Raw genomic sequence first — 15,909 nt, forward strand, 5'->3', positions numbered from 1 at the left:
GTAATTTTCATGAATTGTTGGTGTGTCAATTACTCAGGGACTTTTAAACACTAAACTATTTTCCATTTCTTTCTGTATAATTTTAGGGTGTAATCTTTTGAAACAAGTACGCTGCCTTTCAAAAGTTTGAGATCAGTATGATTTTTAATGTTTTTAAAGGCGTTTCTTATGCTCATCAATGCTGCATTTATTTGAACAAAAATACAGAAAAAACAGCAATATTGTGAAATATTATTATAATTTAAAATAACAATGTTCTATTTTAATATACTGTAAAATATAATTTATTCATGTGATACAAAGCTGAATTTTCAGCATCATTACTCCAGTCTCACATGATCCTTCAGAAATCATTCTATGCTGATTTATTATCAATGTTGGAAACAGTTGCTTCATTTTTTGGAACCTGTGATACTTTTTAGGATTATTTGATGAATAAAAGTTCTAAAAAAGCAGCATTTCTAAATCTTTTCTAACAATATAAGCTGTTACCATCACTTTTTTTATTAATTTAACACATCTTTTTCACATCTTGTATCACAGGTTCCAAAAAATATTAAGCAACACAACTGTTTCCAACATTGACAATAAATCAGCATGTTAGATAATGTGACACTGAAAACTGGAGTAGTGATGCTGAAAATTCAGCTTTGCATCACAGGAATAAATATGTTTTAAAGTATATTAAATTAGTAAACCATTATTTTAAATTGCAATAATATTTCATAATATTACTGTTTTTTTCTGTATTTTGCAACTTCAAGCATAAGAGACATAAGAGAGAAAAAACATTTAAAAATCTTTCTGATCCCAAACTTTTGAACAGTAGTGTACAAAGTCCATCTGATGTTTTTCTTTAAAATAAGCATTTTATATCAGGCTCCTATGTATAGGTTTCTACCTAAGTACTGGTACTTCTGATTGGGCTGAGGCTGGGATTTAGCAAGTTTGAAGTAAAAGTATTTGATGGATGTATACTATGTGTCAAGAACCTTCACTCAGTATTATTATCTAATTTTTGACGGAGGTGGCTTTTAGAGGGTTTTGCATCTGAACTCTTCATATATATTTGTGTATATAAAAGTAATATGTATATATATATATATATATATATATATATATATATATTTTTTTTTTTTTACTTCAGCTCATCTATGAGGATGTTTAATGATGAGCTCACATTACCAGCAGTGACATCTTGGACCCCAGACACGTGTGTGCTGTCACCACCATACCGGATATTACCATCATGCTCCCTGACTTTTGCGCTGCCGTTTAACAGCTTGAATGACCCAGTCACTGAGGAGCAGAAACCACAGGCTAAGTGGCCTCATCAAATAAGCCAACATATTAAAGAGCAAGACGCTATTTACATGCCTGAAGACTCTAAGGAGGTCACTGTGTGTTTATAAGGAAAGAAATTATGCACCTCCCAGTCCTTAAAGTGATAGCTCACCCAAAAATGAAAATAAAATGAAACTTTTGATATTAATTACTCACCCTCATGTCGTTACAAACCCATAAGATCTTTGTTCGTCTTCAGAACACAAATTAAGATATTTTTGATGAAATGTGAGAGCTTTCTGACCCTGCATAGATAGCAACTGACATGCTCAAGGCCCATTTTTCTTCCTCTCTTCAATACACATGATTTGAGGTGCCCCACAGTTTAATATTGAGGGCTAGTGTTCTTTCCAGATCCCTAACCCTAAGTATGAGTAATTGTGATTAGTAATCACCAGCTTTTTCTTTTTGCTTCCTATTTTTTTTTTGTCCTCAGCTCCTCATGAGAAGACCACAGATGTCCCTTTCTAACAAACAGCACAGCTGTCTGGCCTGAGCACAGGAAGGACCATATTTGTTAGGATGTGTCCATCAGGTCAGGACTATGTTCTGTTGCCAGGGGAACAGTAGGAAGTGGGGATTTCTATTCCCAGAAAGGGGCGAAAGATAGAGAGACCCAGTTTGTTGTGTTCTGAGGTGGAAGAGGGCAGCTGAAACACTAAGAACAAACTAATTTGCTCTTCGTTGTTTGAATGCCTTCTGTAAATCTCAGTCTTTTTATTACAAAAAAGTTTTTTTACATTTTTATTTTTATATTTTCCATTTTAAGTTTAAAGTTTTTGTAATTTTGTTGTTTTTTTGTCTTTTTTTGTCATGTCAATGTAGGGTTCATTCTCTTTTATTTCAATTTTAATTTTAGTCACTTAGTGCAAGTCAAAATAAATTAAAATTTTAATTTTAGCTGATTTTTTTTCTTACTTTTATTTCAGTTATTTTATTTCAACCAATTTATTTTTTTTTTTTACATTTTACTTTTGATTTTTTGCATATCCGGCATAAAATGTGTCAAATCGGCTTTGCGGATCACTCCGCTGTGGCGACCCCTGATAAAGGGAGCAAGCTGAAGGAGAGAGAGAGAGAGTTTCATTTTTGCATAGTTCCTGGGATGCATGATTATATTGAATATTTTAAATATTTTATATAAATTTTAATATATCAGTATCTGATGATTTAATTATAAATCTATTTCACCTAATTTTTACATTTAGATGACCTTTGACCTAATATTATTACTTAAAGATGTTTACACTGTTTAATGTAATATTTAGCAATACATACATAAATACATACAATAATAAATTGTACTGTAAATTATAATATTATGATGCTTAAATTTACTTATTTTTTTAAATAATTTTAGTTTCTGGTGTTTGATATGTAATTTATTTTACAAAATCATATCAAATTTGACACTTTTTATATTGCTTCAGCCAAAATTATAATGTTGGTGCATATGTAATTATGATAAATTAAAAAATAATTTTGATAAAGTCTAAATATAATTTACAAAAAAACAAAACAAAAGAATGTTATACAAAAAATAGACAGTTGTACGTGGCTGCATAATGCAAATAACTTGTATTTACAAAGTAGGTAAAAAATATACTTTTATTAAGTATTAAGTATTTTTTAAATAACAGCTAATGGTCAGTTGATGGTGTATAATGCGGAAATGTTTGACAGGAGGCTTCAAAACAGCCAATGACCCAATGAACTTCATCTCCATATCCCATCATTTTGACCGGCAGTTACTCTGGAGTTATGAGCAATACCTCATTTCACAAAGCCAATAAAATTCTCCACCAGACAGATCCCATCAGCCTGCGCCAGCAACCAATAGTGTGTCACTGCAAACCAAATTAGACAAAACGAAAAAAAGGACTCGGTCATCCTTTTGGTCTAACAACACTGGCTTGTTTGTCTCCAGAGGATCATTTGTTCCCTTATATGCTGTTTTCAAGGACACAAATAATAGACGTCATGATGGTGTTCAGTCGCATCTTTGATCTCTTTCTATAACAATTAAATCTGTTTAAAAGGAAAAACCCTTCTTTGGCGGGTAAATAACATTAGAAGGGTCTATTTATGAGGATGTCGTCAGCAAGGGTTGGAGATGCGTGTGTGTGTGTGTGTGTGTGTTTAGGGGGGGGTTGCAGAGGGCTGTGGACTGATTAATTTCAGACCAAGTCTGATTCATCACAGCCAGTCACCTGATTGCGCTTTAAAAAGGTGCCCCTCTCGAGAAGCCATTCTGATGCCATTCAGTCCAAATCCATCTCCCAAGGACAGTCAAATCAGTTCTTCCTCTGCACTATGTTCTGCTTATAACCTCACACAAGATGACCAGGAAACTGTAGGTTAATAATCTAGCAAGGTCAAGGGCATTGACAGTCGTGCGTTTTTCATTGCAAATCCTAATATGGTTTGAAACATTTGACATTGAGACATATTTTATTCACCATTTGACATGACAAACAGAACGAGTTGTACATAAAACAAATCTCTTTTGAGGCTGAAGTCATAAAAACAGCCTGTTTGTAAATTAAAGGATTAGCTTACTTCCAGAATTAAAACTTAATGATCATTCAAGATGTTAATGTTCTTCAGTCGAAAAGAAATTAAGGCTTTTGAGGAAAACATTCCAGGATTTTTCTCTATATAGTGGACTTCATTGGGAATCAATGGGTTGAAGGCAGTGCAATGCAACTTCAAAGAGCTCTACACAATCCCAACTGAGGAATAAGGGTCTTATCTAGCAAAATTATCTGTTATTTTCTCAAATAAATAGAAATGTATATACTTTTTAACCACAAAGGTCACACATGATATAGGCAGAAGTACTGACCAAGTGTTTACAAAGCGAACATGCAAAAAAAGTCAGACCCCCTTTACAAAAAAAGCAACAATGTCAAATGATTTTGAAGTTGGAGGAGAAAATGAGATGAGTTTCTCTACCCTACTTTTTTGAACCAAAGTACACAGATGAAGAACTAACCACATACAGCCTTTCCTATTTGATTATGTAATGCGTGAATTCGAGCTGGTGCAAGACAAGCATTTGTGGTTAAAAAATATTACATTTTACTTTTTTTTAGAAAATGACCAATTGTTTTTACTAGATAAGACTCTTATTCCTCGGCTGGGATCGTGCAGATTCCTTTGAAGCTGCAATTTGGACCTTCAACCCATTGATCCCCATTGAAGTCCACTATATGGAAAAAAATCCTGGAATGTTTTCCTCAAAAACCTTTCTTTTTGAATGAAGAAAGACCTGAACATCTTGGATGATGGTGAGTAAATTATCAGGAAATTTTTATACTGGAAGTGAACTAATCGTTTAATATCTCGTTAAAATGTCTGTTTGTCTTGACAAATGTGAAGTAGCATGGGTATATTTGTAGCAATAGCCAACAATACATCGTAAGGGTCAAAATTACTATTTTTCTTTTATGCCAAAAATCATTAGGATATTAAGATCATGTTCCATGAAGATATTTTGTAAATTTCCTACTGTAAATATATCAAAACTTAATTTTTGATTAGTAATATGCATTGCTAAGAACTTTATTTGGACAACTTTAAGGGCGATTTTCTCAATATTTGGATTTTTTTGCACCCTCAGATTCCAGATTTTCAAATTGTATCTCGGCTAAATATTGTCCTATCCTAATAAACCATGAAAAAAGCGTATCCAGGGTCACAAATGTGTTACCTGTCTTCTTTGAACGTATATATCACTTCTAAAAGCGACAATGTTTATTAATGGCACAAATGGTTAGTATGTTTTGAATGTAAGAGGCTGGGGCTAGTTGTCACACTTTTTACTCTAGTAAATATTTACTTAATTAAAATTTTGGCTACAAAAATGCTATTTCTTTAGCATGCATTGGGGCATGGTCTATATATATATATATATATATATATATATAAATATATAAACATTATATAACACATGTGTTACACTTGCCCCAATCAGACATTTTTTGTTCAACTTTTTGGTTAAAATTTTTGGTGGTTTTGAAAATGATTTTGTTGAAAATGACAAATCCACTGCTACAGAATACAAGCATTTGTTTAACTTAATATAGTATTTTTGGCAACTAGCCCCAGCATTCCCAATTCAAGGAATAATGTCAGATGACGCGTATGTTGGAGAACTGCTACTGAATTTATTTCAGTCACTGTAGATTACGTCTAAAAAAGTTAGGCACTCTTGATTCTCTCTGTGCAAAACCTTACAAATCATTCAGTCCACCTGCTGTTTTTGTTTTGTGAGTGAGAAATTACATCCATATATCAACAGCTGACAATACAAGATTTCTGGTTAATGGTCGGCAAAAAAACTGTGTACACAAATACAGAATGCAGAACTTGAAATTACAGCATACATGATTGAATAACAGTGTTCCTGAATTGCTGCCTTGGGTGCCTTACACACACAGCATATTGTTTTATACCTTTATACCTTTGCTCTAGTGTCACTTGTTAGTGATTTGTCTATGTGAATGTAAAAATATAGATGACTTGTCTTGTTTTTTCAGCACCTCACACCATTAGCATTGTGGTTTTAAAAAATTCCGTTTTTGAATGCTTGTTGAGGCTGTTGTGTCTAGCAAGACGTCTTGTGTGAACAACTCATTAGAACCTTTTAGAACAGACTTTGCTTTGTATATATGATGCTTAAAATGCTGACTAGTTAGACAACACACTAGAGTTTGTTACATAGCTTTTGGGTGTGCTAAAATGGTGTACTTCTAGGACTAGACAACATTTCATCTGAGGAATTAAAAAAACATTTAAAGGGATAGTTCACCCAAAAATGACAATTCTGTCATCATTTACTTCATTTACCTCATGTTATTCCAAACCAGCATGACTTTCTTTTTTTTCTGTGGAACACAAAGATATTTTGAAAAATGTCTGTTGTCTATCTGAACAATGAAAATAGATATGGAATTTACTGTGTAACGCGGAATGTCACAGAATTTGGAATTTTCGATGAATAAATCAAAAGTAGGTCAGTACAATTAAATAAAAACATGATATGGACTAGTGTCTGTGAATATTAAGCCACAAAAAAGCTATTTACAGCAAATATGAATCCTGCATTTTCTGTGTGAATAAATGGTGCAGACTCGTGGTTTTGTTTACTACACACATACTGACGCTACAACTGCCTCAATATATCCGTACATTAACACAAAAACAATCTCTAGATTTACTCTGAGAGTCACTTAATGAGCACTTCATTGAGAAAAACTATTGTCATAAAGGTTTTCACAGCAGCCTGTCAAAATAAAAGTTTGGTTTAACTTGAAGAAACTATGACAGAAATATATTACTTAATGTAATGATAGTACTCAAATTTAATGAAACCATTGAAATGGAATCCAGAAAATGAATGGAAAACACAGATTTTGATCAAAATAAAACTGAGAAAAAATAAAACATATTTCATAGGGCCTTAAAGATGTGATTTTTGTTAAACTTGTAATAAATTTCTCGTTAAACTGTGTATGTTTCATGATTTTTGATGAATATTCTAGAGTCTAGAAAAATTAAAATGGAAAAAATGGAAACTTGAAAAAATTAACAGAGAAATAAAATGAATGGAATTTGGGAAAAAATAAAACAGATTTCAAAGACCCCTTTATGACTTTACAATAAGGTCTCATTTGTTAGGGTCATCTGATGCAAAACTCCCTTTTACATGTTGTTTGAACATAAATGTGTGTTGCCAGTGTGTGTACACAACCACCCTATAATGATAAAAATCCACCCAGTGGTATTTTTTTAATCTTCATAATATCCCCCTTTTCAAATCAAGCCATTCTCAGCATCCTGTCTATGTGACGTCACACAGACCAAGGCGGCTCCCACGATATTTGATTGACACCACCATATTACCTTAGACCCGCCCTGAGTGAGCTGTAACAGTCTGACCGCCATTGTTTTGACTCCAGTGCAGGGGAAGACAATAATAGCTCAGATTGAGCGATTGAGGTGTTTTGTTGTTGGATGTAATAACGAACATCGCAGTCGTTTGAGCCGCTAAAGACGCAGAGGATTAACGTTGCTTTAGTTTTTGAAGGAAATGTGCCCAGCGATCTACATAAATGCGGCAATGTTCGTGCGAATCATTCGTGATCCAGCTTCACCTACAGTAGAACTGAGTATAAGGGTTTTTTATGTATCTTTGCAAATCGCCTTTCCTAATAATGCGCTAGTTAGCAATTTTCGTGGCTAAAGTAAACAGAACGGCTCATCAGCCCACAGAAGAGAGGGGCGGGGTGAGCAGAGCTCATTAGCATTTAAAGGCAAATGCAACAAAACAGCATGCCGTGAAAAGGGCTGATTTTGACAAGGTAAAAATGGTGTTTTTTACACTACCACCGAGAAATTTTAACCAAAGTATGTTATAGACTTCTCATTAAGACCCTAACGAATCTTATCAACTTGTGAAAAATGAGCATCCGATGACCCCTTTAATATGAATTAAAATAGAATAGTTCATTGCTTGTTTATGTTTGCTCACAGTGCATTAATTAATGTTAACAGATACTTTTAATTTACAAAATGTACTTGTAAATGTAGAAACGAACTATGAAATTATGTAGAAATATTGTCCATTGTTACAGCAGTTCATGCGAACTAATTTAGTTAACTAGTGTTAACAAATAAAACCTTATTGTACCGTATTAGGAAAATATGTTTGTGTTCCACAGAAGAAATCGAGTCAAACAGATATCCACCTTATTTTCCCCGTATTTTTTCCAGTCTCATCAGCGTCAAGCTATTTTGAATTGTACAAAACAGTTTGTTTTGCTGCTTGATATTGCAAATTGGTGTGTCTTACCATGTTATTTTAATGTATTATCTTAATTATGAGCACACTGGTTTGTAGTGCAATCAGTTTTACTATTATTTTCCTACAGCGGCTAAAGAATAAGGTGAATAGTGTGAATAAATTAAAGGGGAAGTCCACTTCCAAAACAACAATTTACAAAAAAATTACTCACCCACTTGTCATCCACGATGTTCATGTCTTTTTGTCTTCAGTCGTAAAAAAAATTATAGTTTTTGAGGAAAACATTTCAGGTTTTTTCTCCATATAATGGACTTCATTGGTGCCCCGAATTTGAACTTCCAAAATGCAGTTTAAATGCAGCTTCAAAGGCTTTAACTGATCCCAGCCAAGGATGAAGGGTCTTATCTAGTGAAACGATTGGTAATTTTTTCGAAAAATAAAAATGCGTATACTTTCTAAGCACAAAAGCTCATGTAGCACAGGCTCTGGGATACGCGTCCACGATGCGCAACATCCTATTAGGTTCTGTACTGGAATTAGTTCACCTGTTTCAAGTCTTCGGGTTTTTCGAGTTGTTCGTTCATCTTATGGGGCTGTCATGTGATGCTGATATTGCTAAAATGAACGAAATGACTCGAAAACAGATTCGTTCATTTTGCTGAACGAGACTCACAGGTCAGAGTCGGTAAAATGATCCGAACTTCCCATCATTACTACGAATCACGTCTAAGTTCATCGTCTGTGTACTCCGGCTCAAAAAGGTTGAGTATGCCGAAAAACTCCCATCTTATTTTCTCCTACAACTTCACTGTAAACAGCGTTTGACTTACCTGCACTTTCTTAGTCTGTGCGCATTCGCCATGTAAACACTGGGTCTATAGTTCTGCCTACGTTCCGCATGACCTAGTACGTAGCGTCGTGAACGCGCATCCCAGAGCCTGTGCTACATGAGCTTTTGTGCTTAAAAAGTATACAAATTTTTATTTTCTGAAAAAAAAAAGACTAATCATTTCACTAGATAAGACCCTTCTTCCTCAACTGGGATCGTTTAGAGCCTTTGAAGCTGCATTTAAACTTTTAAAATTTTGGAAGTTCAAAATCTGGGCACCACTGAAGTCCATTATATGGAGAAAAATCCTAAAATGTTTTCCTCAAAAAACATAATTTCTTCACGACTGAAGACAGAAAGACATGAACATCTTGGATGACAAGGGGGTGAGTAAATTATTTGTGAATTGTCGTTCTGGAAGTGGACTTCTCCTTTAAGACATCATTTTCGGGTGAACTATCCCTTTAAGAGACACCGTACAGTCACAATCAACATATGACCTTTGGCTTTGAAGAGATCCACAGGTGTTTGTCATAAAGCCATGAATGGAAGTAGCGTATACATACTACTTTTAATTTCTGCGATTACGCAAGCGTCAGCTGGTCAAGCCATATGTCTACACAGTGGCGTCTTCTTGGAATGGAGTCTCTGATCTGCTGGCCAGAAAGTGTAATCGACACCCCACAACATGACCACATATTTTGACCCTTGAGTTTCAAGATTAGACTTGACCCAATCTTATCATAAGAAGTTTCAACTATGACCACTAGAAGCTCTGTTGAGTCTCATCTCAATGGTACAGGAAGTTCTCATTTACAACATTGCTTCAGCCTTGTCAACACAACCCGGCAGATTAGCAAGGCTGATGGAGCGCCAGAGGAAGACCACATGAGAGCGGAAACCATTTGTCGCTATATACAGAGCAGAAAATGGGTCCGTGGACAATTCAAACCCCATCCTGGATGCCGCCGTTAAACTTCCGAGTGCAGACTCTGGTGTGAGAAGCTCCCGTTAGGGAATAGAGCCCCATCCTGCAAAGAACACAGCGATTAGTTGTGTCTCAAAAGCATCTGTCTCTCTGGTCCGAGGTATCCGTCTGCACACCGTCAGTCTCACCTTTTAATGCGGCTGATCTGCTCGCACAAGAAGGACAGGTATTGAGTGAGCTTCACCATTGCGATGATGAGCGTGCCCCCCACCAGCGTGCATGTGGGCCAGAGGAGCGAGCTGATGATGGCCCCACGGCCGTAGAGACGTGTCAGGAGGACGCTGTCTTGCTGCTCTGAGGGGTCGTAGTAACACAAGACCTGTTGGTGCGTCTTCAGTCGCTCCGAGATGTTCATCACAATGCTGTGCATCAGTGTGTGATCCTTGCGGCACTTTGGGATGTAAAAACACTGTGAAGGAAGGAAATGCATTCAGTCATTTATCATGCTTAGAAACATACTGTTGTGTCATCTTGGGGACAAATTGTCAATTGGTAATTTTAGATAATGACATTAATTAAAATTACATTAACAGATGAGGGTCACTAGTTTGTCCGTATATACGGAAATAGACAAGACAAGATTAATGTCCGAAAGCTTTTTTTTCTTCAGTAAATCTTTGTTTATAAAGATCACAAGCTAATGAATTTGGCATGGTAATTACAATCTATCAAGGAAAAAAGTGGATGTGGGTGTTTATTATTATGTTAATTTATATTTTCATTTTTATTTTTTGCCAATAAAAATATAATGTAAAAAACATTTAAACCCTAAAATTTATAAATTCATAGAATTACTTGGGTACACCTCTTCTATGACAAACATGTGTTTTTTTCTTTTTTTAAATTAATTAATTATACAGGGTGATGCAACTGTCTGTTATAATGAAAAAAGAAAAATTAATTTTATTTATTATTATTTATTTTTTATCTATCTATAGCTATCCATATATATTGTGTTTATGTAATTTTATTTTTGTATTTGTTTGTTTGTTTATTTGTTTGCCAGTAAATATAATATTCAAAATCCATTAAAAAATCTGCTACTCATAAATTCATCTAATTACTTGGGTACACCTCTTTTTTGATGAGTATGTATTTACATTTTTTTTTTTTAAAAATTAAAAAATTTCATTAATTCATTTAGCTTTTTTCTGTAAATCTTTGTTTCTAAAGATCACAACCTAATGTATTTGGCAATGTAATTGGCAATTGGCAATGTAATCTGTTAGGGAAAAAAAAGTGTAGGAAAAAATTTGGGTTTTTATTTTTATTTATTTATTTTTGCCAATAACTATATTATTCAAAAATACATTAAAATGCTATTCATAAATGTATACAATTACTTACATACACCTCTTCTATGATGAGAATGTATTTTTTTTTTAATTAAAATGAATTCTATTTTTATATTTTTGAAGGCATAAAAGAGTGATGCAATTGTCTGTTATAATGAAGTTTTTATTTTTATTAATTTTTTTTTATTTAATTTTTTCAATAATAAATATATTATTCAAAAATAATTACATAATAAATTCATATAATTACTTGGATACACCTCTTCTATGATGAGCTTGTATTTAAATGTTTTCCCCCAATTAAAATTCATTCTATTTTTACGATATTTTTGGAAGACATCAGGGTAATGCAATTGTCTGTTATAATGCAAAAAAGACTCTAAATAATGTTATTTTGTGTATTGAAAAATCTTTTGCTCATTATTTTAGAAATATCAAGTAGTTTGGTTATGCCAACAAAAATGATTTAATTCAAATCAGCTTCCTTTAAATAAGAAATGTGTGTCTGTGTTTTTTTTATATATATATTATTTAATTTTTTTTTTCCTTGTCACAGAAGGACAGTCCATCCGTCACTATTCACAGGTAATGTAATATATCCCTATAGTTAATGTATATGGTTAGGTGTGGTGTACCTCAGGGTGGGCCTCATGGGCCTCCTCATTGTACGACAGCCGCAGAACTTTGCCGGTGAAGTTCAGACTGACATACACCTGAAGGCAGGGAAACCTGGAACTCTTCCTGCACTCGGAGCCACAACTGTAGCTACAGTTAATCTCAGCAACTACACTGGAGTTCAGCACTGTGCAGTTCGACTCCTCTGTCCAAACGCTGAGGGGAAAGAAAGTTAAGAAATAATTTATTGCATAAAATGCATTTAACATACAGGATGAGTCAAGATGGCTGGCCGTTTGTTAAAATGCTGCTGGAGAACTTCCTACATTTTCAGATTTTCAGGTTACCTCCAGTTGATTAGCTGGTTCACATGTGTTTGACTAAAGCTGAAATGAAACTCTGCAGGGAGGTCATTTGAGCTTGTTGTTAAAGTGCATATTGCAGGTGAAGCAAGCATAAAATCAAATCCTAGGTGTATATGACTTTCTTCTTACAGATAAATGCAATCGGAGTTATATTAAAAAATGTTCTGGCTCTTCCAAGCTTTATAATGGGGGTGAATGGGTGTTGAGATTTTAAAGTCCAGTAAAGTGCATCCATCCATCATAAAAAGTACTCCACACAGCTCCGGGAGGTTAATAAAGGCATTCTGAAGCAAATCGATGCCTTTGTGTAAGAAAAATATCCATATTTAAAACTTTATAAACCACTCTCTCGTTAATGCACGTACAACAGTTAACGGAAGCTAGAGGTTACGGTTTATGAAGTTTTAAAAATGGATATTTTTCTTAGACATATGCATCGATTCACCTCAGAAGGACTTTATTAACCCCCCGGAGCTATGTGGAGTATTTTTTATTTTGGATGGATGTATTTTATTGGACTCTGAACAGCCATTCACTGCCATTATAAAGCTTGGGAGAGACAGGACATTTTTTCCATATAACTCCGATTGTATTTGTCTGAAAAAAAGAAAGTCATATACACCTAAGATGGCTTTAGACAGTATGAGTCATTATAATCAGTAATTATGTCCTCACTGGATCCAACAAATGCCTCATTTATAATGGGTTTTATTGTTTTTGTCTACTCGCGACAGACACAACATCACAACATGGTAAGGGTGTAACATTTCCGTCACACGCTTGAGGTATTTGGCCAATCAAAACGCACTGGATAGCTGGCTAATTAGAGCACATGGTGCTTTTCAGAACGATGAGCTTTGTAAAAATCTACGCATTTTAGAAAGGCTGGGCAGAGAGGTGAAACAACAATGTACAGAAAATGTGTTTTTTGAACCTCAAACTGCATGGCATTACACTAAGTTGCATTTTTTGCAACATAATGTGTCCCCTTTAAGGATTTTTTTGTCCCCATTATTTCTATTGCAAATTTTTTTTGGTTAGAAACAGGTCAGTCTGCTGAGATAATGGATAAACACCAGAAACCAATATGTCAGGAAACAGAAGACTACAAAAATTGATTTAAAGTCATAAATATTTTACTAATATACTTATGAACATAACAGCCCCATTAAAAGCATCCCGTTGCATCAAGTTATGTAATCAAAGCTGCTTGTATTTTTAGCTGTCGTGACAAACTAAGTATAATACGGCGCCCTCCACAAATATTGGCACCCTTGGTAAACATGAAGAAAAGGAAGCTGTGGAAATAAATCTGCATTGTTTATCCTTCAGATCTTTCATTCAGAAAATTCACAACATTCAAACCTTTCATTGAAGTAAAACAATGGAAAGTGAGGAGAAAATCTCATTATGAAATAAACATTTTTCTTCAATTCACGTTGGCCACAGTTATTGGCACCCTTAGAAATTCTAATAAGCAAAATATCTCTGAAGCATATTCCCATTCATATTTACATGTTTTAGCACACCAGGGTGACTAAGAACATGAAATTGTCAAGCCATGACTTCCTGGTGCACAGGATTATAAATATAAGGAACATAAAGGCCAAATTCCCTTAATTGCCCATCACAAGGAGTAAAACCAAAGAATATAGTTCTTATGTGCAGAACAAGATTGCTGAGCTTCACAAAATAGAAGGTGGCTGTAAGAAAAAAGCTAAAGCATTGAAAATCCCCATTTCCACCATCAGGGCAATAATTAATAAGTTCCAATCAACTAAAGATTTTACAAATCTGCCTAGAAGAGGACATGTGTCTATATCATCATAATGGACGATGAGGAGGAGACTTTGAGTGACCAAAGACTCAATGATCTCCACTCAGTGACCAAGGATCACAGCTGGAGAATTGCAAAGATTAGTCGAGTCTTGGGGCCAGAAAGCCTAAAAAAGAATTCAGATAGCCCCTACATCACCACATGTTGTTTAGGAGGGTTTCAAGAGAAATCCTGCTCGCTCATACAAAAACAACCTCCAGCATATTTAGTTGTCAGATACGACTAGAACTTCAAACAGGACTGGTTTCTATGGTCAGATGAAACTAAAAACTTTTTGGCAGCAAACACTCAAGATGGGTTTGGTGCAAACAGGGATAAAAAGTACCCCATGCCCACATTTAAATAAATTGCTGGATCTTATGTTCTGGGGCTATTTTTCTGCCAGAGATCCTGGATATTTTGTTTTGATAATCTAAATCTGACTGCCACTGTTAGAAATCTTATAATGGGCCATGTTTAGATAATCCATCAGGACAATGATCCAAACTAAACACAAAAATGTGCCACTGAGGACAAAATGAAGCTTCTGCCATGGCCGTTCCAGTTCCCTGACCTGAACCCTTTAGAAAATGAATGAGGTGAACTGAAGAGGAGAAGCACCAACATGGAGCTGGGAATCTGAAGGATCTGGAGAGGGAATGGTCTCTGATCTCTTATTAGGTGTTCTCCAAACTCACCAGGGATTATAGGAGAAAATTCAGAGCTGTTCTTAGGAAAAGGCCTTTGCCTTGGGTGAAAATAATTGTGGCCAACATGAACTAGAGAAAACCATTTATTTCATAATGAAATTTTGCCCCCACTTTTTCCTTTTAATTCAATGAAAGATTAGAATTTTGTGAATTTTTTGAATGAAAGATCAAAAGGATAAAACATGCAGATTTATTTCCATAGCTGCCTTTGCTCACATTTACCAAGGGTGCCAATATTTGTGGAGGGCACTGTATTTGTACATCAGGGTCACCCTCCATATGCACAGATTTGGCCCTCTGTTGTGGCGGCCGATTACATGTTAGTGTTTGTCTTCGTGCCAGGTCTCTTGTCTCCTACTCTATGAATAACAGACCTTGTGTTCTTTGGCTATTCCAAAGGCTCAGCTGCTTCTTTAATTGCCTTTGACTGCAGCGTATGCCAACTCTTATCTGTGTGCAATCTGCGGTGGGTCAGTGCTATTTGGAAGAACTCAATTCAGCTCCTATGTTTTAGTGTATGTGTTGTGGTGCTCTTGTGAATGCATGTCGAAGGCCGTCACGGAAGAGAAGAAATTGTTAAATAAAGTCGTTATTTTCTCGTAGCTTCATAACATTATGGCTGAACCACTGATGTCACATGGACTATTTATAACAATGTCCTTAGTACCTTTCTGGGCCTTGAACGTGTCAGTTGCATTGCTGTCTATGCAGACCACATTGTATGGTAATTTTAAATGTATTTCAGAAATTACTGCATGCACCTTTAATTCTGTGGTTTCTGTGTATTTTTGTGCAGATCTGTTCTTGAGAAGGTTTCTGGTCATCTTTACCTGTCTGAGTAAGAGCGCACCATTGTGATGCCCAACACAAAGTACATCATGGCAGAGAAAAGGATCATGCTGAGACCTAAGAGAATTGCTCTGTCCTCTCCAGCCTTCAGCGCTGTGACCGTCCTCCTCTTCTCCAAAATATCATACTCGCGAATCTTCTGATAAATGGTCCTGCTTGAGATACATAAAAGTCACAAAGAGAAAAAAAAAATGAAGGCAAGGTCTGTGCCAAACCTAATATAACAAGCTATTGCTTCAAGAATCATTTCAACAGTCCTTATCACATAAAAAAAAGATGTGAGGCACAGG

General features: G+C 35.1%; 1 protein-coding gene across 9 annotated transcripts in view; it reads right to left on the bottom strand.

The window, feature by feature from the left end:
* Nucleotides 1–9,160: 9,160 nt before the first annotated feature.
* si:ch211-247n2.1 (calcium-activated potassium channel subunit beta-2) overlaps nt 9,161–15,909 on the bottom strand; it is a 35,134-nt gene continuing 28,385 nt past the window's right edge. For 4 of the 9 annotated variants that reach the window (XM_051122092.1, XM_051122099.1, XM_051122098.1 and 1 more), the window contains exons 3-6: nt 15,601–15,774; nt 11,900–12,095; nt 10,098–10,378; nt 9,161–10,012 (exon numbers count right to left, since the gene is read on the bottom strand). In XM_051122092.1, coding sequence (XP_050978049.1) covers nt 9,928–10,012; nt 10,098–10,378; nt 11,900–12,095; nt 15,601–15,774 — 736 coding nt within the window. In that variant the 3' untranslated portion in view covers nt 9,161–9,927. Of the gene's footprint in view, nt 10,013–10,093; nt 10,379–11,899; nt 12,096–15,600; nt 15,775–15,909 lie in introns of those variants that run through there. The other 5 variants (XM_051122094.1, XM_051122101.1, XM_051122100.1 and 2 more) reach the window with 3 other exon arrangements.

The sequence above is a fragment of the Labeo rohita genome, chromosome 11 (assembly GCF_022985175.1).
Source record: "Labeo rohita strain BAU-BD-2019 chromosome 11, IGBB_LRoh.1.0, whole genome shotgun sequence".
NCBI classification, from domain to species: Eukaryota; Metazoa; Chordata; class Actinopteri; order Cypriniformes; family Cyprinidae; genus Labeo; species Labeo rohita.